Source organism: Urtica dioica, chromosome 12 (assembly GCF_054948205.1).
Source record: "Urtica dioica subsp. dioica isolate 48M chromosome 12, U.dioica_male_clone48M_v1_H2, whole genome shotgun sequence".
In the NCBI taxonomy this organism is placed as follows: domain Eukaryota; kingdom Viridiplantae; phylum Streptophyta; class Magnoliopsida; order Rosales; family Urticaceae; genus Urtica; species Urtica dioica.
Genome location: NC_142767.1, coordinates 6,339,868 through 6,364,019, shown reverse-complemented (window position 1 = coordinate 6,364,019; position 24,152 = coordinate 6,339,868). Strand labels below are relative to the sequence as shown.

The 24,152-nt window shown below is 41.2% G+C and overlaps 4 protein-coding genes and 1 pseudogene across 5 annotated transcripts; 1 reads left to right on the top strand and 4 right to left on the bottom strand.

The window, feature by feature from the left end:
- The first annotated feature begins 442 nt into the window (after nucleotides 1–442).
- On the top strand, nucleotides 443–3,715 carry LOC149378803 (uncharacterized; annotated as a pseudogene). The gene is made up of 8 exons (XR_016294240.1): nucleotides 443–574; nucleotides 1,117–1,204; nucleotides 1,289–1,446; nucleotides 1,605–1,729; nucleotides 1,826–1,921; nucleotides 2,017–2,097; nucleotides 2,191–2,817; nucleotides 3,177–3,715. The product of XR_016294240.1 is annotated as an uncharacterized LOC149378803 (transcript).
- Nucleotides 3,716–4,493: 778 nt separating this feature from the next.
- LOC149378802 (mitogen-activated protein kinase kinase kinase 20-like) lies at nucleotides 4,494–5,480 on the bottom strand. Its single transcript, XM_089603868.1, has one exon. The coding sequence runs from the start codon at nucleotides 5,478–5,480 to the stop codon at nucleotides 4,494–4,496; it is 987 nt and encodes a 328-aa protein (XP_089459994.1).
- A 1,660-nt stretch (nucleotides 5,481–7,140) lies between these two features.
- LOC149378801 (uncharacterized) lies at nucleotides 7,141–7,593 on the bottom strand. Its single transcript, XM_089603867.1, has one exon. It carries the CDS (start codon nucleotides 7,591–7,593, stop codon nucleotides 7,141–7,143), a length of 453 nt encoding a protein of 150 aa, XP_089459993.1.
- Nucleotides 7,594–14,418: 6,825 nt separating this feature from the next.
- LOC149378800 (mitogen-activated protein kinase kinase kinase 20-like) lies at nucleotides 14,419–15,456 on the bottom strand. Its single transcript, XM_089603866.1, has one exon. It carries the CDS (start codon nucleotides 15,454–15,456, stop codon nucleotides 14,419–14,421), a length of 1,038 nt encoding a protein of 345 aa, XP_089459992.1.
- Nucleotides 15,457–18,629: 3,173 nt separating this feature from the next.
- On the bottom strand, nucleotides 18,630–20,321 carry LOC149378799 (uncharacterized). Its single transcript, XM_089603865.1, has 4 exons — nucleotides 20,208–20,321; nucleotides 20,045–20,137; nucleotides 19,871–19,972; nucleotides 18,630–18,725 (listed from the first exon to the last, which is right to left on the bottom strand). The coding sequence occupies exons 1-4, from the start codon at nucleotides 20,295–20,297 to the stop codon at nucleotides 18,630–18,632; spliced, it is 381 nt and encodes a 126-aa protein (XP_089459991.1). The 5' UTR covers nucleotides 20,298–20,321.
- Nucleotides 20,322–24,152: the final 3,831 nt, after the last annotated feature.

Here is a 24,152-nt window from a genome sequence, read left to right as displayed (position 1 = left end):
ATTCTTTAAAAAACAAAAATGAAAACTATATCAAACACTTTTTTCAGTTTTTTCACTTTCTCAAAAACAAAAATGAAAACTGTACCAAACAGCTTTTTGAAAACAACTACAAAACAGTTTTTCAGTACAACTACAAAAATTAGAAAACTATTAACCAAAAAACTGTCTGAGTTAACTACCAAACAAAATTATAAAATTAAAAAGCGCAAGAAATGGAATGTATTATGTTTGGTAAGCAACTCAAAAACTGGTTTTTAGTTTTTGAGTTGAAAAAATTGAAAACATGTTTGGTAAAGTGTTTTCGGAAAAAAATTTCAAAAAATTTTGAAGTTGTTTTGTAAAAAAGTAAAGAAAACTGAAAACAAATAAAATGTGTTTTTGAAAAAAAAATTCTCTTCTCTCCTCTTTCTCAAAATGAAAACTATGCCAAACAAGTTTTTTCACATTTTCAAAAAGTTTATGTAACTGAAGACGCTCTGAGAATCGCCGCGCAGCCTATATAATTTTCTCCGTAGAGAAAGGGTTTCTGTGATTGAAGTACTGAAGTATTTAATCCAACTTTCATTCATGGAAGGTATCAAAAAGTGTTCATTTCCACATGCTTCTCTCTTTCTCTCTATTATATATTTTCATATGCTCTTTTATGGTCAATATTTTGTTGTTATCGCGAAAATTTTGTTGCTATTCTGGATCATGCCATCTATTGTTTTGCAAGATTCGTTGAAAACAAGTTTTGCAAAGATGTATACTTCGGGTAGATTCATATTGCTCTTTCTTGCGTTTGGGAAAGTTAACCGTACGGGTAGTATAGTCTTCAATTTTATTTCTGTACATGTTACGATTATTCAAGCCTTATATTTCTTCATTAGCCATTTTTGGCTTCGAGTGTCACAGCTAAAGAATTACTTTTCGCACAGTTAATTATCTTCATCCACGTGTATAATTTTCTCTTATTTTTTAGCAGCATGTGCCTAGAATTGCAATCCTTAACTGCAATATTTTTTTTATTCCTTTTTGCATACAGTAAAATCCTCAATTACAAAATAGAGTCTAATATAATAAAGTTCCAGGGAAAAAAGAGTTCCTGAATTGTTAATTTCGTTGATTCTGATACAGCGAGGTTCACATGGACAATTGACAACTTCTCAAAGCTTGATATAAAGAAGCTATATTCTGATGTGTTTTCTGGCGGAGGCTATAAATGGTATTGGACTTTGTTACTCTTGGTCAAGAAGTTATCTCTTTGATTGTATTGTGATGCAAATCTTTATGGAATTAAATGTGCCAGGAGAATTCTAGTTTTCCCCAAAGGAAACAATGTGGATTATTTGTCAATTTATCTGGATGTTGCTGATTCTGGATCTTTGCCAATCTGTTGGAGTAGAAATGCCAAATTCAGCTTTAGTGTTGTCAATCAAATTCAGTGTAAAGACTCAGTGCGGAAAGGTATTTATTTCTAAATTTGTGAAGTAGCTTTGCAGCCTATCTTCCACTCAGTAATTTGTGTAATTATCTTTAATATTGGCATCTTCCAGATTTTAATGTTTTCCCCATATATAATTGTGTTCATTTATATAACAATTGCATTTAATTTCATTTTGCAGAAACACAACATGTGTTCAAAGCAAGTGAAAGTGATTGGGGATCCACGTCTTTCATGCCTCTGAGTGAATTACGCGACCCTGCCAGAGGGTACCTCGGGAATGATATGTGCACAATTACAGCAGAGGTAAAAAGTCTACATCATTCAAAAGTCATGGGTTCGATTGTAACTAATTGTGAATCGTTATTGTTGCCCCTCTAAATATGATGTCATTACACGCAGGTTAAAAATCTGGAAAAAGACGACAAAGACAAAGACAAAGAAGAAGAAGAAGAGATAAAGGTAATAAAAGAGGACGAAAAAGATGAAGAGAAAAAGGTAGAAGATAACTCCTCGTGCAGTAACAAAAAAAATAGATACAACATTCGTGTGCTCATATAATTCCCCTTCGAAACTTGTAATTATTTGGTCAGGTGCCTGAAGAAACACATATCGGTGAATCTGCTGATGCCAACAATTTAGCAGTTGTTGCCCAACCCATTTCACAAGCTCATGTAACCTTGCTTTCTTTTGAGCTTATTAGTTCTTCATTATATTTACTATTGTCAGTTCATTTCTGAGCTATTCTAAACTAATATATTGTATAGGAGAAGTTTTCAGAACTAGACACCTTATTTTCTGATATACATAATATCTTGGAAGTTGAAACATCGAACTCGGAGAACTCAAACACATTAAGCGCAGCAGAGATTGCGGAAGCAGAGAAAGTGTTGAGACAGTTCATTAGTATGGATATGAATTGCATCATCCGATCAGGAAAAGCACTAGAGCTCAAGAGTTCACTTGCTATAATTCTCTCTTCCAATTCAATTCCTAAATATGTGGTAGACGCGACCACCAAGTTTGTTGACGGCTTTGACCAGAGTCTTGACAAGTATGAAGCCTCTTAACAAGACCTCGATGAAGCCCAAGAGAATGAGCAGACAGTAAAAGAGCTCAGGACCAACCTGGAGGGATTGGTTTCCAAGTTCATGCCTGTGAGGACAGAAGCGGAAGCTATTTATCGAGAAATAGATAGGCTCGAGAAACAAATCGGCAATAGGAAGCAAAAAGTAGCACGACTTATGAAGAGAGCTGAAGATTTGGGTAGTGAAGCTGCCATTTCGAAACAAGCACTTGTTGAAGCAGAAGGGACTATGAAGCTGTGGATGATAAAGAAGGAAGAGGCTGAGAAGACGATGAATGAGTTTGAAAGGTCTTGGGAGTCTTTAAAGGTAAATTGTAATGACTTGGTAGATCTTATTAAAATAGAGTTGCTCATATCTGATAGTTGGGAACTTGTTATGTTATACACTCATTTGTATGCTTTTCTCCATCTTCAGGAGCTGCACAACATTGGCCAAACTGTGAAGCCTTAATCTCAACAAGCCGGGAGTTATATGTAGTCACAAGCTGTATATCGTCAACTTGTTTAGTTAAGTATCATGGTTTTGTATCTGAATACAAACTGTTTACGAGACTCGTGACTATAAGTTTTTTCAAGTCCCTTTATATTTCCTATCCAGTCCTTTATAAGGTTTTTCAAGTTCCTTTATATTTCCTATCCAGTGTCCTTTAAAACTCTTACGTGTTGAGACAGTTCATTAGTATGGATATGAATTGCATCATCCGATCAGGAAAAGCACTAGAGCTCAAGAGTTCACTTGCTATAATTCTCTCTTCCAATTCAATTTCTAAATATGTGGTAGACGCGACCACCAAGTTTGTTGACGGCTTTGACCAGAGTCTTGACAAGTATGAAGCCTCTCAACAAGACCTCGATGAAGCCCAAGAGAATGAGCAGACAGTAAAAGAGCTCAGGACCAACCTGGAGGGATTGGTTTCCAAGTTCATGCCTGTGAGGACAGAAGCGGAAGCTATTTATCGAGAAATAGATAGGCTCGAGAAACAAATCGGCAATAGGAAGCAAAAAGTAGCACGACTTATGAAGAGAGCTGAAGATTTGGGTAGTGAAGCTGCCATTTCGAAACAAGCACTTGTTGAAGCAGAAGGGACTATGAAGCTGTGGATGATAAAGAAGGAAGAGGCTGAGAAGATGATGAATGAGTTTGAAAGGTCTTGGGAGTCTTTAAAGGAAATTGTAATGACTTGGTAGATCTTATTAAAACAGAGTTGCTCATATCTAATAGTTGAGCACTAGTTATGTTATACACTCATTTGTTTCTACATCTTCAGGAGCTGCACAACATTGGCCAAACTGTGAAGCCTTAATCTTAACAAGCCGGGAGTTATATGTAGTCACAAGCTGTATATCGTCAACTTGTTTAGTTAAGTATCATGGTTTTGTATCTGAATACAAATTGCTTACAAGTTTTTTCAAGCCCCTTGATATTTCCTATCCAGCCCTTAAAGTTTTTTCAAGTCCCTTTATATTTCCTATCTGCAGTCCTTTAAAACTCTTACATGCTGTGTGGGTGAATGTATATGAACTCCATCAATTTGCTTTCCAATGCATACAGCAGTATTTTAATTCCAGTTTTTTTTTTTAGTGTTTCAAGAACAGATCAGTCCACTCACAGACCAAGCTGTAAGAAATTGGTCTGAATACCCTTGTTAATAAACTAGAAAGCTCTAGGATTCTTTGGATCTTTCATGCCACTGGATTATACACGATCATTGTCAAAGTATTCATTGACACATTGATGGGAGTAGTAGCAGTTAGCAAAAGAATCTGATGGAAAATAAATAATACAGGCGCGTAAATAATAAGAGAACAATAGTCTCCCCTTAGGAAAGGGACAAAGGCCTCTCTTCTACTCAAAACAAGTCAATAACAGAAAAATGAAAATTAAATTACTCTAATACCCTTACAGGTCGTCCATCAGAATCTGAGTTGTGATCAATAAACCATACTAACATACATGGTGATTTCCTTCCAGCTCCAGTGGTGCTACACCAGAATAAACTCTGAAATTTCGTTCAAGTAGGAGTCCATCGCCAAGTCATCATTAGTGAACTCTGAAATTTCCTTCAAGTAGGACTCTATCGCCAATTCATCATCGTAATAATCAACGAAAACAAAGTCGGAGTCCTCCGGTGCTCCGGTGATGAAGGGGTGTTGGAGCAGCGTCTCGGCTGTGGCCCTCTTCTGCGGGTCCTTCCGGAAGCATTTGTAGACGAAATCCTCAGCGGATTCGGAGAAGACTCTGCGCGGAAGAGTGACGTGGCCTCCTCGGCAGGGAAGAGCGCCGGTGAGCATCGCCAACACGACGCAGCCAAGTGCCCAAATGTCCGAAGGCTGCCCCTGAATTCCGCCGTAAGAAATCGACACCTCGGGAGCCCAATACAGCTCTGTCCCGCAGATCATGCCCGGTCGGAAATCGCAGGCGGGCCGCGCCAAACCGAAATCTGCGAGTTTGGCAGTGAGCCCGTCATCTCTTTCGAAGAGCAGGATGTTGTCGAGCTTGACGTCGCAGTGGACGTAGCCTTCTTGGTGGACTCGGTGGATCGCTCCGAGGATGGAGTTTGTGAAGCTTCGAACTTGAGGCTCGGGAAGACCCGAGCGAGCCGAGGCCACGTGATCTCCCAGCGTTCCTCCCGAAGCATACTCCAAGAACACGTTCAGAAGCGGTTCATGGTCGAAAGTGACGTCGTATCCCAGGCATTGGACTATGGAAGGGCAGTCCTTGAAACGCTCTAGAATCTTCCTTTCCGTGGCGAGCTCTTCTGAAGGCCCACTCATAGGGCACGACTTCACGGCGGTGATGAATGGCATTCCGGGGAAGTTTCGGGAGCTCGGGTCCGGGAAGTAGGCCAAGTTGACTCGTCCGAAGCTGCCTTGACCGAGAAGCCGACCTCGCATCCACTCTCCACCGGCGTACCTAACGCTTCTCTCTCCTCTCCACAAAATCTTATCATTATTCTTCTTCTTCTCCATTCTCAGCGGCTCTTATCGTTAACTAGTGACTTGATGGCTTGTTGCTTCGAAACGGAAACCAGGGTTTTCTTTCTTCGTAACGAAGTTGAGGGAATAGTGAGAACTTATATATATCAACTATTGCACGCACGTGATTCTTCATGATTATTATTATTCACGATATAATATTCGAAGACCTAATTTAGGAAATGCTTGACTCAAAGTCGGACTCTTTCCAAAGCCGACTTTACTGCGAATAAGTTTAAATATATAAAATAATAATAATAATAATAATAAATTAACTAATTAAGCCGCTTAAACTTTAAAAAAATTTATATAACCAACTTTTAATAAGTTTTAGATGAATAGCTATATTCATGACGTGGCAACATTTAAGGGTTTTTTTTTTTTTTTTTTTTTTAACTTTCTTGGATTGACCTTCTTTCAATTTTTTATTCTGAAATTTATTATGCGTTTTGAATTTGAATTTTTTAATAAAACATATTTTATTTATTAATTTCAAATCAATCCTTACAAATTAACATTCAGTTATGACATTACGTGGGTATTTAGTCTCTCAAATTGGCGAGAATATTTTTGACATATTTCATCGTTCATTAGACAATATTCATATTTAAATTTTTAGGGCGCCATTGTGCAGTGTGTCATAATGGTTGGATCACCCTTTTCTCTTATTGAATCGGGTAAGTTTCTATTATTGATTTCATTATAAACTGTTGATATAAATTTCTTCCCCGTATTTTAATGGCGAATTTTGAAAAATGAAGTTTTTTTCCATAGCCATTCAGTTTTTTACAACAAATCGAATTCACGTTTTATTTTTCGTATATATGATATCAATAACATACATGGTTGATATCTTGATCTTCTATGTTTGATTATTTACAGATATTTACCAATTTTACACTGTTTTTTTATATTGTTGCAGTGAAGTTTTTTTAACGTCAATGCATTGATGTGGCACTTACGATTGAGGTGGTGGATGGTCGTTTTCATCGTCATCATCTTGTTCTTGGATTGAAATATTTGCAATTTCTCTTGATATATCATTTAAGGGTCTTAATAAGGATATTGTAGTTGTTATTTAAAGATATTGTGGTGGTGGGTTGTAGAAGTTGTTGTGTATAATAGGCATATTGTAGACGAACATAATACGATATTGGAGCAAAAAAAAGTTTGTATTTGATTGTGCGTTGGAGGCTCATAGGAATATGATGGAGCTTAAGTGAAATAATATTTCGTGTTTTCATAATTGGGAATTGTGACAAACCTGATAATTTTTTGTGGATATTGGATAGCAGGAAAGAATTTTTTATTGTTTATTTTCAAGAGGTTCTTGTGGTGGTGGTGGTTGAGATGCGTGAGAACGGGTATGGCATGAACTTCGACAAGACAAAGATGAAGACATTTTCTCAAAACTTTATGATATAAATTTTATAAATTATAACTATATAATATCAATTAGAACTATATAGTTTATAAGTGCGTTTTATACGCACTAATCGTGTACTTTTATGTTTGAATTGAAGCGACTCTTCAAGTGTTTTTGATACTTTTGTGAATAAACTAGAAAGCTGTAAAATTCTTTGGATCTTTCATGCCAATGAATTATACAATCATTGTCAAAGAATTCGTTGAAACATATTAATGGGTGACATTTTTAGCAGAGATGTAATAGAATCCCCATGAATCCAGAAAGTAATACAGAAGTATATAACAAAGAGGGGTAGAGAAAGGAGTTTCTGATACAATGGAATAATGAGAAGTCTGCCATTTGAAGTGTCACTCGCGTGGGCTTCACTTCGCCGATTCCCAGCCGTTGGAAAATGGAGTAGGGTATGAGATTGATACTTGCCCCCAAGTCGCAGAGTGCCTTGTCGAAGGAGAACTCGCCAATTGCGCATGGAACAGTGAAGCTTCCCGGATCTTTGAGCTTTGGTGGGAGCTTTCGTTGAATTATAGCACTACACTCCTCCGAGAGTGTAATGGTGCTACAATCTTCGATCTTGCGCTTGTGCGTGACGATGTCCTTTAGGAATTTCGCGTAGGCGGGCATCTGCTCAATGACATCGGCGAAGGCGATGTTGATGCGAAGTTGCTTGAAGAGCTCCATGAACTTGCTATATTGCTTGTCGAGCTTCTCACTACTACAAATTAACATATTGGGTGCGAAAGGGTATTAGGTGCGACATGTCGCACCTAATAGTCGCACCTAAGTCCATATTAGGTGCGACATGTTGCACCAGATACTCGTCCGGATGACTAAAAATTTCGCCAATGTTTAGTGTTATTCGGTGCGACAATGTCGCACCTAATATGAAATTGTCGCACCTAATACCTTTAGGTGCGATAAATGTCGTACCCAATGAGTTTTAAAATTAAATTTGTCAGCGAATCCCGCCGAATTTTTTTTTGGATCTGGGATTTCATATTGGGTGCGACATTGTCGCACCCAATATGATTATTAGAGTTTTAAACCCGACTTTTCTCATTTTTTCACACATTCACTCACTCTCTCTCTCACCGTCTCACAAGGTATCTCTCTCTCAGCAAGCCCCCGCCGCCGTCCTTCCCCGCTCCGCCGCTGCCGGACCATCCTGGTACGTCCCCATCTCTCTCTCTATATCTCACCGGCCGTCTCTCACCGTCTCACTCTGTCTCTCTCTCTCAGCCAGCCCCCCACCCCGCCCCACCGCCGCCTGGACCAGCCCCCACCCCGCCCGCCCCACCGCCGCCTAGACCAGCCCCCCGCCCCGCCGCCTGGATCGATCAGCATCCCCCCCCCTCTATTTCTGATGTTGTAATTTTTTTTTAATTTAAAAAACATATTAGGTGCGACATTGTCGCACCTGATATATCGCACCTAGATGTATGACTATTAGGTGCGACATGTCGCACCTAATGCCTTTTGCTACGGGTTATCCGGTGCGACGCCGTCGCACCTAATGTCGCACCTAATAAATTTTTAGGTGCAACATTTGAAGTATTCGTTGCGACATTCGTCGCACTGGATAACGTTTTTTGTCCGAGTGATTCTTCAATCTTTGCGGGAATGGCACCGGCACCGTCTTGATTGTGGCCGCGGGCGGGGGAGGCGTGATCGTTGGAGTTGCGACAGTTGAGGAAGATGGCTTGTCCTCTTCTTTCTCTTTCCCTTTGTCGGCGCTTTTGAGTTTAAGCCCGCTTCTCAGTGTGATGGAGTTGCATTGATCTCTCGGGTTGACTTCCATGTTGCTTGGTAGGGCACCCTAAGGTCGTGCATGGAAATCCCGTGCTAGTTGCCCCACCGTCGTCTCGAGGTTCCGGATTTGTGCCTCTTGATTCGTCATTCTCGTTCGAGACTCGGTGATGAAGGAAGCCAAGAGCTCCTCTATGTTTGACTTTTGTGCGGGCTGAACTTGTTGTGGACGATTCTGACCTCCCACCTGTTGTTGATGTTGGTGCGGCACCCCCGGTGGTCGACTTTGTAGGAAGCCTTGTTGTTGTTGCGCCCTCCATGCGAAGTTGGGGTGGTTGTTCCTTGCTCCGGTGTTGTAGTTGTTGGAGTTTTGGAATGTGGGCCGGTTGTAATTCCCCACGTAGTTTGCATTTTCTGCATGGCCATCATTTGTGTGCGGGCAATCGTCGGTGAAATGACTCCCTTGACACCAGAAGCACGGCTCCCAAGTCGTTTGCGTGGAGTTCACTGTGGCTTTCATCTCTTTCATCTCCCGCATCTCCTTTCAGAGGTTTGCCATCTCTATCGTCATCTAATGCATTGTCTCCGGATCAATTGTGGTCATCGCGGCTTGAGCAGTGGCGGGACCGGCCTTCATGATTCTCCTCTCTATCGGGCATTGATCGGGCTTGGAACTCCGATGGCGTCTTAGTTAGCACCGTGCCTCCCGCGGCGGTGTTAACTAATGTCTTCGTCGAGTTTAGGAGTCCGTTGTAGAACGTTTGAAGTTGGACTAGCAATGTGACTCCGTGGTTAGGACATTTTCGGAGCATCTCCTTGAAGCGTGCCCATTCTTCGTAGAGGGACTCGCCGTCCGTTTGCGCGAAGCTGTGAATGGTGTTTTTTAGGCGGGCCGTCTTCTCGAACGGGAAGAACTTGGCGAGGAAGGTGTTGCACAGCCCCTCCCATGTGGTGATGGAATCGGGGGGAAGCGAGTTGAGCCATGCTTTTGCCCGGTCACGGAGGGAAAATGGGAACAGTCGGAGTCGGATGGCGTCCGCGTCGATGTTGTGGATCTGGAATGTCCCGCACAACTCGTTGAAGTTGGAGATGTGCTCGTTCGGATCTTCATTCGGGGCTCCGGAGAATTGATTTTGCTGGATCATGTTGATCGTCCCCGTCTTGATCTCGAAGCTTTGGTTCCCTCCGATGGCCGGATTGACAATGGCCGAGCGATACCCTTGAGTGGTGGGTAACACATAGTCGAGGAGTGGTCTCTCTTCGTTGGCCAAGGTCTCTTCTTCAATGTCTTCCTCGTCTAAGTTTTTCTTCGTTTCCTTTCGATTTCTCTTGCACGTTTTCTCAATTTCGGAATCTATCGGAAGGAGACTCGAATCACCGTCTTTTCGCATCAACCTTCAAAAGAGAAAGACAACGCAAAAACAGGTGAGACACAGAAAATAAAAGAATGTTCAAATTGAAATCTAGTTAATTGAATTGCAATTAAAAACTTGGTCCCCGACAACGGCGTCAAAAACTTGTTGCGATTTTTACGCGCGCAAGTGCACGTGTCGCTCAAGTAATATAGTGAATTAAGTACGAGTGTCGATCCCACGAGGAACAAACTTAATTAACAAACAAATCAACTAGCATGAATTGAACTAAAGATGAGATGGAAAGATGTCACAAATTATTGACAAGTTCTAACGCAAATAAATAACAAAATACTCAAATAAAAGTTGTAAGCAGAAAGAGAGGCTAAGGACCAAGGCTTCACGGGTTTATTCAACGGTTTGGATACACGAATTTCACGCACAATCAATAATCAACTCACTACTCTTTGCTAACCATACTCACACAAATAATATTGCTAAATCTCTCTCGAGCATCTAACAACCTATGTCAAAATTAGGAAAATCTTCTCTCTATCTCAATCCCTAACAACAACATGCATTAATATCAAGAGTATTCACACGATTCTATGGCAACCTAACTATCTCTAGCCTAGGCATGCATCATAGTAATTCAAACCAAAACACTAACAACCTAATCTTTCTCAAGCATCAAGTTGAAGTATAAAATCATGAACAAGGTAGCTAATCTTGATCAAGCATTAAAACGGATTTGAATTAAGAAAAACAGTAGAGAATGGAAATTGAACTTCAAGAAATTAAATTATATCCATAACCGAATCCTAAACCCGCTATGCCATAGTCCCTAATGGAATTCGTTCCTAGCGTAGCGAGAAAACAAAGAGAAAATAAAATAATAGGAAGAAGAAGAAACCATAATAGAAAACTAAATTGAAAATTAAAATACGGGAGTTCAAGAGTAAAGGAGAAGAATAAAACTGTAATTGGCGCGAATTGATGAAGAACGGCTCTCCTCTTTTTCTCTATCTTTCCCAAATTCTAAGTGAAAACAATGACAAAGTGCTAAAAAAAAGTCCTAAACAAGAGGTTGAGAAGTGTATTTATAGGTTTCGGTCGAAATTAGGGTGTTTCCTCTAATTTTCGGAGTAGACTGGGTAACAAAACTTGATCCGACGGCTCAGATTGACCCAGAAAACGCGTTTTCTCTTTTGGTTTCGCGCACATCGCGGCGCGCGGTAGATGGGTCGCGGCGTGAGGTAGATCTTCTCGGGAGGTCGCGTTCCGCGCTTGACGCTCGGGGATTTTCGACGCTAAAGTTCTTCGACCTCGCGGCGCGAGGTCTGGGGGTCACGGCGCGAGGTCAACACTTCTATACCCTCGCGGAACGCGCAAACTGCTCGGAGATGGCTCGGGATGATTTCCATACCTCGCGGCGCGCGCTAAGAGGGTCGCGGCGCGAGGTCTGGATGTCTTCTTGACTCCTTCGTTTTTGACTCGTTTTTGATCCCCGAATGCCTCGATTTGTACAGATTTGCCCAGAGTATCATAGAAATCCCACTTTTGACCTGAAAACCTTCAAAACACACGAAAAATCTCAAAACTACTCAAGAACAAGCTCAGATTTAGTTGGGATGATAGGAGTTTTCTACGTACGACACGCACCTATATCACTGTCCGGCGACCGATCTGAGCTCTTCCACGGCGGCGTGGATCGCCACCGATTCGTAGTCTTCGTTTGGCTTCATCTTCTCCGAGAGCGGTCTATCGGCGGCAAAAATCTTGGTCGGAGAGCTCTTGGAGAATCTCGACGCGTGGCTGTTATGATCACCATAAATGATTCAAATGGTGAAGAGGTGGATAGTACGGATCAGAGGATTTGAATCGGCGAATGACACAAAGGCCTTCATTGATTTTGAGCTAAAGATATGCCGGCCAAGACTCGCTCCGTCTCCGGACGCAGCGACACAGATCTGCGGCACCAGCAGCGAGATGGCCATCATGTTGCCGATATGTGTAAGAAAATTTGTGATAATTTATGTTAATTCATGTTAATGCATGTTAATACGTGTTAATTCGGGTTATTTCGTAATTAATTCATGTTAATTCAAAATTAATTCATGTTAATTCGGTTTATTTCTGTTTATCATATTAATTTTAACTTATTTATAGGAGAATTGGCGACTCTGTGTATCCTGTCAGAAAATTGGCGGTTCGAGACGGTTCATTCATGTGAGAGTTTGTTGGAAAATTGTGTGTTTATTGATATTAAAAAGAATTTAATATCAAGTTATTGGCTAATATTATGCAATTTATCTATTATTTCCCGCCAATTATTAGCAATATGCATGACAGAAATTTCCTTCAAGCAGGACTCCATCGTCAATTCATCATAAGTAACTTCGATATACGGTTTGACGAAATCATATTAACTAATTACAAATTATGAAACGAACAAAAACCATAATCTAAACAATTCAATATCTTTAAAATTGGCATCTTCCAGATTCCATGTTTTCCCCCTATATAATTGTGTTAATTTATGTTACAATTGCGTTTCATTTCATTTTGCAGAAACACATGTAAGTAAAAGTGATTGGGGATACAAGTCATTCATCCCTTTGAGTGAATTACACGACCCTGCCAGAGGGTACCTCCTGCACAATGACAGTAGAGGTAAAAAGTCTACATCATCCAAAACTCATGGGGTTCGATTGTAACTAACTGTGAATCGTTATTGTTGCCCCTCTATATATGACATCATTACACGCAGGTTAAAAATCTGGAAAAAGACGACAAAGACAAAGAAGAAGAAGATGAAGAAGAATAAGAAGAAGAAGAAGAAGAAGAGAAAAAGGTAGTAAAAGAGGACGAAAAACATGAAAAGAAAAAGGTACAAGATAACTCCTCGTGCAGTAAAAAAAAATAGATACAGCATTCGTGTGCTCATATAATTCCACTTCGAAACTTATAATTATCTGGTCAGGTGCCTTAACAAACACATATCGGTGAATCTTCTGATGCCAACAATTCAGCAGTTGTTTCCCAGCCCATTTCACAAGCTCAGGTAAGTTGTTAAAAAATTTAGCTTTCTTTTGAGCTTATTAGTTCTTCATTGTTTTGACTATTGTCATTTCATCTCTGAGCTTTTCCAAACTAATATTTTGTGTAGGGGAAGTCTTCAGCACTAGACACCTTGTTTTCTGATATACATAATCTCTTGGAAGTTAAAACATCGAACTCGGATAATTGAAACACATTTAGCGCAGCAGAGATTGTGGAGGCAGAAAAAGAGTTGAGATAGCTCGTTAATATGGATCTGAACTGCATCATCCGAACTGGGAAAACACTTGAGCTCAAGAGTTCACTTGCTATAGGTCTCTCTTCCAATTCAATTCCTAAATATGTGGTAGACGCGACAACCACATTTGTTGATTGATTTAACGCAAGTCTTGATAAGTACGAAGCTTTCTACGAGATCTCAGCGAAGCTCAAGAGAATGAACAGACGGGGAAAGAGCACATGACCAACTTGGAGGGACTGGTTTCCAAGTCCATGCGTGTGAGGATGGAAACAGAAGCTGTTAATCGAGAAATAGATAGGCTCGAGAAGAAAATTGGCCATAGGAAGGAAAAAGTAGCTCGCCTTATGGAGAGAGCTGAAGATTTGAGTAGTGAAGGTGCCCTTTCGAAACAAGTACATTGGCCAAACTGTGAAGCCTTAATCTTAACAAGCCGGGAGTTATATGTAGTCACAAGCTGTATATCGTCAACTTGTTTAGTTATGTATCATGGTTTTGTATCTGAATACAAATTCCTTACAAGTTTTACAAGTTTTTTAAAGCCCCTTGATATTTCCTATCCAGCCCTTATAAGTTTTTTCAAGTCCCTTTATATTTCCTATCTACAGTCCTTTAAAACTCTTACATGCTGTGTGGGTGAATGTATATATGAACTCCATCAATTTGCTTTCCAATGCATACAGCAGTATTTTAATTCCAGTTTCTTTTTTTAGTGTTTCAAGAACAGAGTCCACTCACAGACCAAACTGTAAGAAATTGGTCTGAATACCCTTGTTAATAAACTAGAAAGCTCTAGGATTCTTTGGATCTTTCATGCCACTGGATTATACACGATCATTGTCAAAGAATTCATTGACACATTAATGGGAGTAGTAGTATTTAGCAAAGAATCTGATAGAAAATAAATAATACAGACGCGTAAATAATAAGAGAACAATAGTCTCCCCTTAGGAAAGGGACAAAGGCATCTCTTCTACTCAAAACAAGTCAATAACAGAAAAATGAAAATTAAATTACTCTAATACCCTTACAGGTCGTCCATCAGAATCTGAGTTGTGATCAATAAACCATACTAACATACATGGTGATTTCCTTCCAGCTCCAGTGGTGCTACACCAGAATAAACTCTGAAATTTCCTTCAAGTAGGACTCGATCGCCAAGTCATCATTAGTGAACTCTGAAATTTCCTTCAAGTAGGACTCCATCGCCAAGTCATCATTGGTGATCTCTGAAATTTCCTTCAAGTAGGACTCTATCGCCAATTCATCATCGTAATAATCAACGAATGCAAAGTCGGAGTCCTCCGGTGCTCCGGTGATGAAGGGGTGATGGAGCAGCGTCTCGGCTGTGGCCCTCTTCTGCGGGTCCTTCCGGAAGCATTTGTAGACGAAATCCTCAGCGGATTCGGAGAAGACTCTGTGCGGAAGAGTGACGTGGCCTCCTCGGCAGGGAAGAGCGCCGGTGAGCATCGCCAACACGACGCAGCCAAGTGCCCAAATGTCCGAAGGCTGCCCCTGAATTCCGCCGTAAGAAATCGACACCTCGGGAGCCCAATACAGCTCTGTCCCGCAGATCATGCCCGGTCGGAAATCGCAGGCGGGCCGCGCCAAACCGAAATCTGCGAGTTTGGCAGTGAGCCCGTCATCTCTTTCGAAGAGCAGGATGTTGTCGAGCTTGACGTCGCAGTGGACGTAGCCTTCTTGGTGGACTCGGTGGATCGCTCCGAGGATGGAGTTTGTGAAGCGCCGAACTTGAGGCTCGGGAAGACCCGAGCGAGCCGAGGCCACGTGATCTCCCAGCGTTCCTCCCGAAGCATACTCCAAGAACACGTTCAGAAGCGGTTCATGGTCGAAAGTGACGTCGTATCCCAGGCATTGGACTATGGAAGGGCAGTCCTTGAAACGCTCTAGAATCTTCCTTTCCGTGGCGAGCTCTTCTGAAGGCCCACTCATAGGGCACGACTTCACGGCGGTGATGAATGGCATTCCGGGGAAGTTTCGGGAGCTCGGGTCCGGGAAGTAGGCCAAGTTGACTCGTCCGAAGCTGCCTTGACCGAGAAGCCGACCTCGCATCCACTCTCCACCGGCGTACCTAACGCTTCTCTCTCCTCTCCACAAAATCTTATCATTATTCTTCTTCTTCTCCATTCTCAGCGGCTCTGATCGTTAACTAGTGACTCGATGGCTTGTTGCTTCGAAACGGATACCAGGGTTTTCTTTCTTCGTAACGAAGTTGAGGGAATAGTGAGAGCTTACATATATATCAACTATTGCACGCACGTGTTTCTTCATGATTATTATATACAAAATTATGTATATTCACGATATAATATTCGAAGACCTAATTTAGGAAATGCTTGGCTCAAAGTCGGACTCTTTCCAAAGCCGACTTTACTAGGAATAAGTTTATATATATATAAAAAAAAAAAAAAAAAAAAAAATTAACTAAGAAACTTTAAAATTTGTTATTTTTAACACCTTTAATAAGTTTTATATATATAGCTACACTCATTATGTTGTAACATGTGAGTTTTTTTTTTTTTTTTTTTTTATACTTTCTTGGATTGCCCTTCTTTCAATTTTTATTCTGAAATTTATTATGCGTTTAAATTTGAATTTTTTAATAACATATATTTTATTTATTAATTTCAAATCAATCCTTACAAATTAACATTCACTTATGACATTACGTGAGTATTTAGTCTCTCAAATTGGCGAGAATATTTTGACATATTTCACCGTTCATTAGACGATTTTCATATTTAAATTTTTAAGGCATCATTGTGTAGTGTGTCATAATGGTTGGATCACCCTTTTTTCTTATTGAATCGGGTAAGGTTGCGTGTGTGCGAACATGAATACAACAGTTATTATTTATACGCGAAGAAATGATCGTCTCTTGGACACGTGTTGATTAGCTCGTCCGCGTCACGTCGCGGACTGGTCAAGTCTTAGATCCTATATTCTCGGCGAGATTGCAGGTTGACCACGACTTCGTTACTTGGCTAGGTCAGTACGGGCGAACTGAATCACTTCTCTGTAAACTGGGCTTGGGCTTTTCCTCCTCGAGCCGGACTGGATCATTTATTGGGCCTTTGGTCGAAAAGCCCAATAAATAATAAAAAAAATTTATACCCCCACAATTATTATTAATTATTAGATTCTTTTTTCCTTATTTGTAGCAATTTCCTTTGTTTTTTACTCTCTCTCTCTCTCTCTCTCTCTCTCTCTCTCTCTCTCTCTCTCTCTCTCTCTCTCTCTCTCTCTCTCTCCTTCCTTCTTCTTTGCACGAAAGTTTTGTTTTATTATTTTGAAAATTATGTGAGCCAATTTATAATGCTCATGAAAGAGAAAAGTCTATTCTTGGAAACCATGTCCTATTCCACGAAGTCATTAAACTCATTTTCAATATTATATACCATGTAATTAATCCGATATTATTATTTCAATGGCTGAGTAATGAGAAGGGTTGACAACCACGCTGGCGCTCATGCCACGGTTGCAGTGCGGTCGGCCGAGGCAAAAATAGATCACAGCGGCGAGGTCGAGGAAAAGACCTAGAATCAGCGGCACCATCATTCGACATTCGAGCTGTCTGTTGTGATTTTTACGCGCGCAAGTGCACATGTCGCTCAAGTAATATAGTGAATTAAGTAGGAGTGTCGATCCCACGAGGAACAAGCTTAATTAACAAACAAATCAACTAGCACGAATTGAACTAAAGATGAGATGTAAAGATGTCACAAATTATTGACAAGTTCTAACGAAAATAAATAACAAAATACTCAAATAAAAGTTGTAAGCAGAAAGAGAGGCTAAGGACCAAGGCTTCACGGGTTTATTCAACGGTTTGGATACACGAATTTCACGCACAATCAATAATCAACTCACTACTCTTTGCTAACCATACTCACACAAATAATATTGCTAAATCTCTCTCGAGCATCTAACAACCTATGTCAAAATCAGAAAAATCTTCTCTCGATCTCAATCCCTAACAACAACATGCATTAATGTTAAGAGTATTCACACGATTCTATGGCAACCTAACTATCTCTAGCCTAGGCATGCATCATAGTAATTCAAACCAAAACACTAACAACCTAATCTTTCTCAAGCATCAAGTTGAAGTATAAAATCATGAACAAGGTAGCTAATCTTGATCAAGCATTAAAACGGATTTCAATTAAGCAAAACAGTAGAGAATGGAAATTGAACTTCAATAAATTAAATCATATCCATAACCGAATCCTAAACCCGCTACGCCATAGTCCCTAATGGAATTTTTTCGTAGCGTAGCGAGAAAACAAAGAGAAAATAAAAGAATAGGAAGAAGAAGAAACCATAATAGAAAACTAAATTGAAAATTAAAATACGGGAGTTCAAGAGTAAAGGAGAATAATAAAACTGTGATTGGCGCGAATTGATGAAGAACGGCTCTCCTCTTTTTCTCTATCTTTCCCAAATACTAAGTGAAAACAATTAAAAAAAAAGTGCTAAAAAAAGTCCTAAACAAGAGGTTGAGAAGTGTATTTATAGGCTTAGGTCGAAATTAGGGTGTTTCCTCTAATTTTCGGAGTAGACTGGGTAACAAAATTTGATCCGACGGCTCAGATTGACCCAGAAAACGCGTTTCCTCTTTTTGTTTCGCGCACATCGCGGCGCGCGGTAGATGGGTCGCGGCGCGAGGTAGATCTTCTCGGGAGGTCGCGTTCCGCGCTTGACGCTCGGGGATTTTCGACGCTAAATTTCTTCGACCTCGCGGCACGAGGTCAACACTTCCATACCCTCGCGGAATGCGCAAACTGCTCGAAGATGGCTCGGGATGATTTCCATACCTCGCGGCGCGCGCTAAGAGGATCGCGGCGCGAGGTCTGGATGTCTTCTTGACTCCTTCTTCGTTTTTGACTCGTTTTTTATCCCGAATGCCTCGATTTGTACAGATTTGCCCAGAGTATAATAGAAATCCCACTTTTGACCTGAAAACCTTCAAAACACACGAAAAACCTCAAAACTACTCAAGAACAAGCTCGGATTTAGTTGGGATGATAGGAGTTTTCTACGTACGACATGCACCTATCAACTACCCCCAAACTTAAACCGTTGCTTGTCCTCAAGCGAAAAAACAATAGACACAAAACAAAAACACACAGAAGAAGATACCTACACTAAACTGGTAAATCTCAATGTTTTACGTGAAATAACTGACTCATATTTGCCTTAATTTCAAACCTCTAGACTTACATTTACACGGAAATCCATGGTTTTAAACTCTACGTCAACCACCCAATGTAAAAGAATCCATACAAGTTCGTGTTAGCTCAAGCCGTTTGCAATGTCTTTTCGTCTCGATAAGCTTTCGATTCCCAAGTCTCGTAGCCTTTCCCAATCCTAATATGCGAGCACACGAATCGATTCTTTGAATGATATACACTAGTACAATTGATAGCATCAGATGCGACAAAAGTCGCACCTGAAAGCATAAATGTCGCACCTGAAAGTATCATCAGGTGCGACTTTAGATGCGACAAAGTCGCATCTGAAAGTGCGCACCTGATGATATTAGGTGCGACTAGTCGCACCTGAAAGTCATCACTATCAGGTGCGACATTTTAGGTGCGACAAGTCGCACCAAACGTCGCACCTAAATATCCCTCAGAATAAGAAATTAAAGCGTGAATTATAGTATCAGATGCGACTAGTCGCATCTGATACTTTCGCGGGAAGAGTATCAGATGCGACTAGTCGCATCTGATAGTAATTCCCCGCGAAATATTTGGCGGGTGTTAGTACAATCCGATGCGACTAGTCGCATCCGATACTCTTCCCGCGAAAGTATCAGATGCGACTAGTCGCATCCGATTGTCTGTAGTTATTTTTTTTAAAATGCTGATTCTATTAGAATCAGCCATTTAAATATATAAAAATTATAATTTAAAAAATTAATTAAATAATTTTTTTTGTTATATTAAATAAATAATTTGAATAATATTAATTAGAATAAGTATATAAATAATAATATTAAATTCATAAAATTTGATAATTTACATTCAATAAATTAAAAAAATTACAATTTATTCTTTTTGTTTCCCTTTTTCATTCGAAGTCTGCCAATTCTGGAATGCACGGCCTCCTCTTCCGCCAGATCTTGCTCGTGCGCCTTGGCGGCCTGATGCGCTGCCGCTCGAACGATGTCGCTGAAATTCTACCGAACCTGGCGTCTGATCAGCATTTGGCATGGAAGCGGATGGCGGCGTCTGAACATTCGGCATTGAAGCGGATGCCGGCGTCTGAACATTCGGCATTGAAGCTGATGGCGGCGTCGTGGCAGGGTGCATCATCGCGGGGGATGTCTGCATGGGAGACGGATGCTGCTGTGTGTAGGCAAAGAACTGTCGCTGAAACGCCTCCATCTGAGCTTGTTGTGCGGCCAACGCTGCTTGTAGCTCGCTAATCACTGGATCTGGAACTTGAGTCATAATTCGCGCCTTCAAACATATGTTAAAAAAATTATTAAGATTATCGAAACTTGATTATTAAGTAATTAACACAAGTAACTTACAAATGCTTGTTGCGCCCAAGCTGTCGTCCAATTGCCTTGATCGTCTTGATGTTTTTTCTCCCACGTGTTTAACGCCGAGGCCAAAGTCCCATCTTCCCTACTCTGCAGTTCTTATGAAAATATGAGTAATGTATTTATTGCAAAAAAAAAATTACAAAATTAGAATAAACTTACGTTCAAATGTCGATGAGCCAAAAAAGAAATCGACCCTTGTGTGGACTTCGTTTTCTTGTTCTTGGAATTGTCTCTGTTGCGAGTAGACTTTTTCTGCACATATTAAATTGCGTTATAATTCGATTTCATAGAAGATAACATAATTTTTAGAATTATACATTACCTTCCAATCGTCAGTTGCGAACTCCTCTATCACCTTCTCCCAATCGTCTTTTTGATATCCTTTTGGGATTTCTTTCTTGGCGACATTCATTTGCCCACAACATTTTCCTAAGAAAGTCCCTGATAATCTAGACTTTTGGTTGCGCCTTATACGCTTTGCATCGCGAATGATAGTCTGATCAATCTGATGACGATAGCAATCCGCCGGAAGCAGCTCATCGGTCTCATCATCCTTGTACACGAAAGTGTACTCGGAATGAAGTGCGCTCAGAATATTGCCCAACATCTGGGGCGTCACTTCGTTCCAATCACGAAGTGTGACCGGGATATGGACTTTCACCAAAGCGCCGACGTGGTTGTTGAATACTCCTACCTTTTTTATTGTTTTTCTTACGTCCTGGTAGAAAGTTTGGTTGATTGGGTCGTACCTAACAACTTTCGCACCGGGTACCCCATGCGCTGCTTTTGCCGAAGTAGACCCGGTTGTTGGTCCCCTTGTTTTCTTAGGACCTTGGGAACCCGGTGTCTCTAGCGGAGACTCATCTCCACCTGCTCCTGAACGGTGTAGCGGAGACTCATCTCCACCTGCTCCACCTGCATCTGACATCCTGTAAGATGTGAACAATATTAGTAAATAAATATTAGTTTTCTGTTTAAAAAAAACGTGGACGGCACCACGGATTTTATTATTAACAAACCTCACATATGGCGGAGGAAAACCGTGGTTACATTATATAGTAAATAAACATACAAAAAAGATATTAATCATTCATCATCATCTATGCCTATAATGTTAATATCATCTTCTATATCGACATCAACATCTTCTCCCTCAAAAACGACATGTCTCTCATTTTCATCATCGTCTTCTTCATCATCGTCAACGACAGTCACTAACTCAGCTTCATCGATTTCGTGTCGATGATTCAAACGCTCGATGTTTGACAACTCTATATTCAATGGGATCGAGGCTGAGTTGGAGGGGTCAACTTCAGGAATGTCCCAAATCCCTCGATGATTGCATTCCTGGACGATTTCCCAGTCGCCGCCTTTAATAAGATCTTCGATGTAAAAAACTTGTTTCACTTGAGTCGCGAGTACGTACGGCTCCTCTTTAAACCACTGTTTCGCAGTATAAGCACTCGTTTCTCCAGTAGTCTTATCGGTGTGCACTAGTCGGTTTGCATGATACTTGTCACCGTACCAAATGCATTTGAACAATACAACACTACAGTTATGCCTATAGTTCACGACGATGACGTCTTCCATTCGACCATAGTAAGTGAAATCATCCACAAGTACACATACACCGTTATTTTGAGTGACTCGTTGATTATCGCGACGACGAGTGATGAACTTCACGCCATTTACAAAGCAGCTTGGATATTGATAGGCGACTTGAAGGGAACCGATAGAAAGCGAATAGAGCTCGTCAGACACGTCAGAACCACTAGCTTTCATATCAAAAATCTGATTACGAAAGAAAGCATTGATTAGCACTTGTGCGTTTATCAAAAAATTGCATTGATATTGTGTTATTACCTTCTTCTCAAACCAAATTTTGAACCTCTTTCTATGCTCCGCTTCAATATCGCGAACTCCGGATTCGCTCAAGAGATCCAAATGCTCGCTGTTATTAAAAACATTACTTCAATAGCAATATATAAAAAAGAATGAATTGAAACACATTCCCAACGATAACTTACGTCAAATATGGATCCACTTCAGGACAGTTGGTATAGATGTACCACTCCGCGTTCTCTTTCTGTTCATCGTCTAATACTATCGGTTTCATCATCCCATAAGGCACACACATCTCGGATCGAAAAACAGAGAGCTCTTGCACTTGAACTTCATCTACACTTTTTTTATCTTCAAGATACCTTGCAACGAACGTCAGAGCTTCTTCTACAACATAAGCTTCCGCAATAGAGCCTTCTGGTCTAGCTCTATTTTTGACAAAATGTTTTAATGTCCCAAGGTATCTCTCAAATGGGTACATCCACCGCATATGCACCGGGCCGCCATACAACGCTTCATCTGGTAGATGAATCGCCACGTGAATCATGATCGTGAAAAAAGCTGGTGGAAATATCATCTCAAGCTTACACAAGATCTCGATGATAGACTCTTGCGCATTTTCAAGATCTTCTACTCTCAAGGTTCTCGAACTTATCAGCTTGAAAAAGTTGCAAAGCTCGGAGATCGTCTGATGTATTTCTTTTGGCACAAAAGGACGAATACCAACAGCCAACAACCTCTGCAAGATCACGTGGCAATCATGCGACTTCAAACCTGTGAGTTTTCCATCAGCAGTCACATTTTTCTTCAAATTCCCAGCAACCCCATCTGGAAATTTGACAGATTGGAGGAACTCGGTAAATCGCTGCCTCTGAACAAGGGTTAAGGTGTAAGATGCTCGCGGTTTGTACCACGAATCCCCTTGTTTTTTCAAGTGGAGAGCGGTCTTGATGCCCAAGTCCATCAAATCAAACCTCGCCTTATCTGTGTCGTAGTTCTTCTTTTCTAAGCTGAGCAAGGTTCCGAGAAGATTCTCGCACACGTTCTTCTCTATGTGCATGAAGTCCATGTTATGCTTCAACTCCAAATTTGACCAGTACGGCAACTCGTAAAAGATGCTTTTCTTGGCCCAATTTAGTTCGCACTCGGCTCGCTTTCGTTTTCTGCCCACAGAGCCAGCATGTTTGCCAGTTGTCGTGCAAGAGACACTAGCCAACTGAGCGAGTATGTCTTGCGGAGTCAACTTCTCGGGTTTACTGCGTTTCTCGTGGCGATCCTTGTAGTGATCGGTGCTTTTTCTCAATCGGTGACGCATACGCAAGAATCGACGATGGTCGTAGTAGACGATCCTGTTTCTGACTTTCAAAGACGGCGTGTCAAGGTTGCACGTCGGGCAAGCGAGATACCCTTGGCCACTCCATCCCGATAAATAGGATCGAGCTGGAAAATCGTTAATCGTCCAAAGTAGCGCGGCACGCAATCGAAACACTTCATCGTTGGCGCCATCTCGAACGCGGAATCCGGTCTCCCACAGTTCTTTCAACTCTTCGACAATTGGCTGCAAACACACGTCCATGTCCTTTCCTGGTGAGTGAGGCCCCGGGATCAAAAGCGTCAGCATCAAGTACTCTTTCTTCATGCATAACCAAGGCGGCAAGTTGTACGCAGTTAGTACCACAGGCTACATGATGTACGATAAACTCATTTCTCCGAACGGATTGAATCCATCCGCAGCTAGTCCAAGCCGCACGTTTCGAGGCTCTGCAGCAAAGCCTGGGTATCTCTCGTCCAGGTTTTTCCACGTCGTACCATCCGCAGGATGTCGTAGAACACCAACTTCCCTGACGCGATCTCTTTCGTGCCACTGCATCAAAAGCGACGTGTGTCGAGACGCGTACAACCGCTTCAATCGATCTTTCAGGGGAAAATATCGCAAAATCTTTTGCGGTATCATTTTCCCAGTTGGCTTCCATCTGCTCTCGTTGCATACTGGGCACACGTCGACTTCCGCGAGATCTTTTCGAAATAGGACACAATCGTTAATACACGCATCGATCATCTCGTATCCCATGCCAAAACGCTTCAGCTTCGCCTTTGCCTCGTAATGCTTCTCCGGAATTCGATTACCAGCTGGATGAGACTTCTTCAAGAGCTGCAAGAGTTCTGTAAAAGACTTGTTCGTCCAATGGTTCGTGACTTTGAGGTGCATCAACGAAACCAAGAACGACAAAGAAGAAAACTCTTTGCATCCAGGGTACAATTTTGCTTCCAACTCGGCGAAGAGGTCTTCCACTTGCTCCTCTGCACGCACCTCGCTCTGGGTCGGCTCCGTAGCATCGTCGAAATCCTCGTGATCCCTGATATCCTCCACAGCACCGTGCAATCCTCCTATTCCTCTCTGATCTGTTCCTCCGATGGAATCTTC

Coding starts and splice junctions, on each gene's coding strand:
- LOC149378802 (XM_089603868.1), bottom strand. CDS start 5,480: ATGGAGAAGAAGAAGAATAATGATAAGATTTTGTGGAGAGGAGAGAGA.
- LOC149378801 (XM_089603867.1), bottom strand. CDS start 7,593: ATGGAGCTCTTCAAGCAACTTCGCATCAACATCGCCTTCGCCGATGTC.
- LOC149378800 (XM_089603866.1), bottom strand. CDS start 15,456: ATGGAGAAGAAGAAGAATAATGATAAGATTTTGTGGAGAGGAGAGAGA.
- LOC149378799 (XM_089603865.1), bottom strand. CDS start 20,297: ATGAATGTCGCCAAGAAAGAAATCCCAAAAGGATATCAAAAAGACGAT. Junction 20,138..20,207: donor TCGCAACTGACGATTGGAAG/GTAATGTATAAT, acceptor TAATATGTGCAG/AAAAAGTCTACTCGCAACAG. Junction 18,726..19,870: donor CTTGGGCGCAACAAGCATTT/GTAAGTTACTTG, acceptor TATCATTCAAAG/AATCGATTCGTGTGCTCGCA.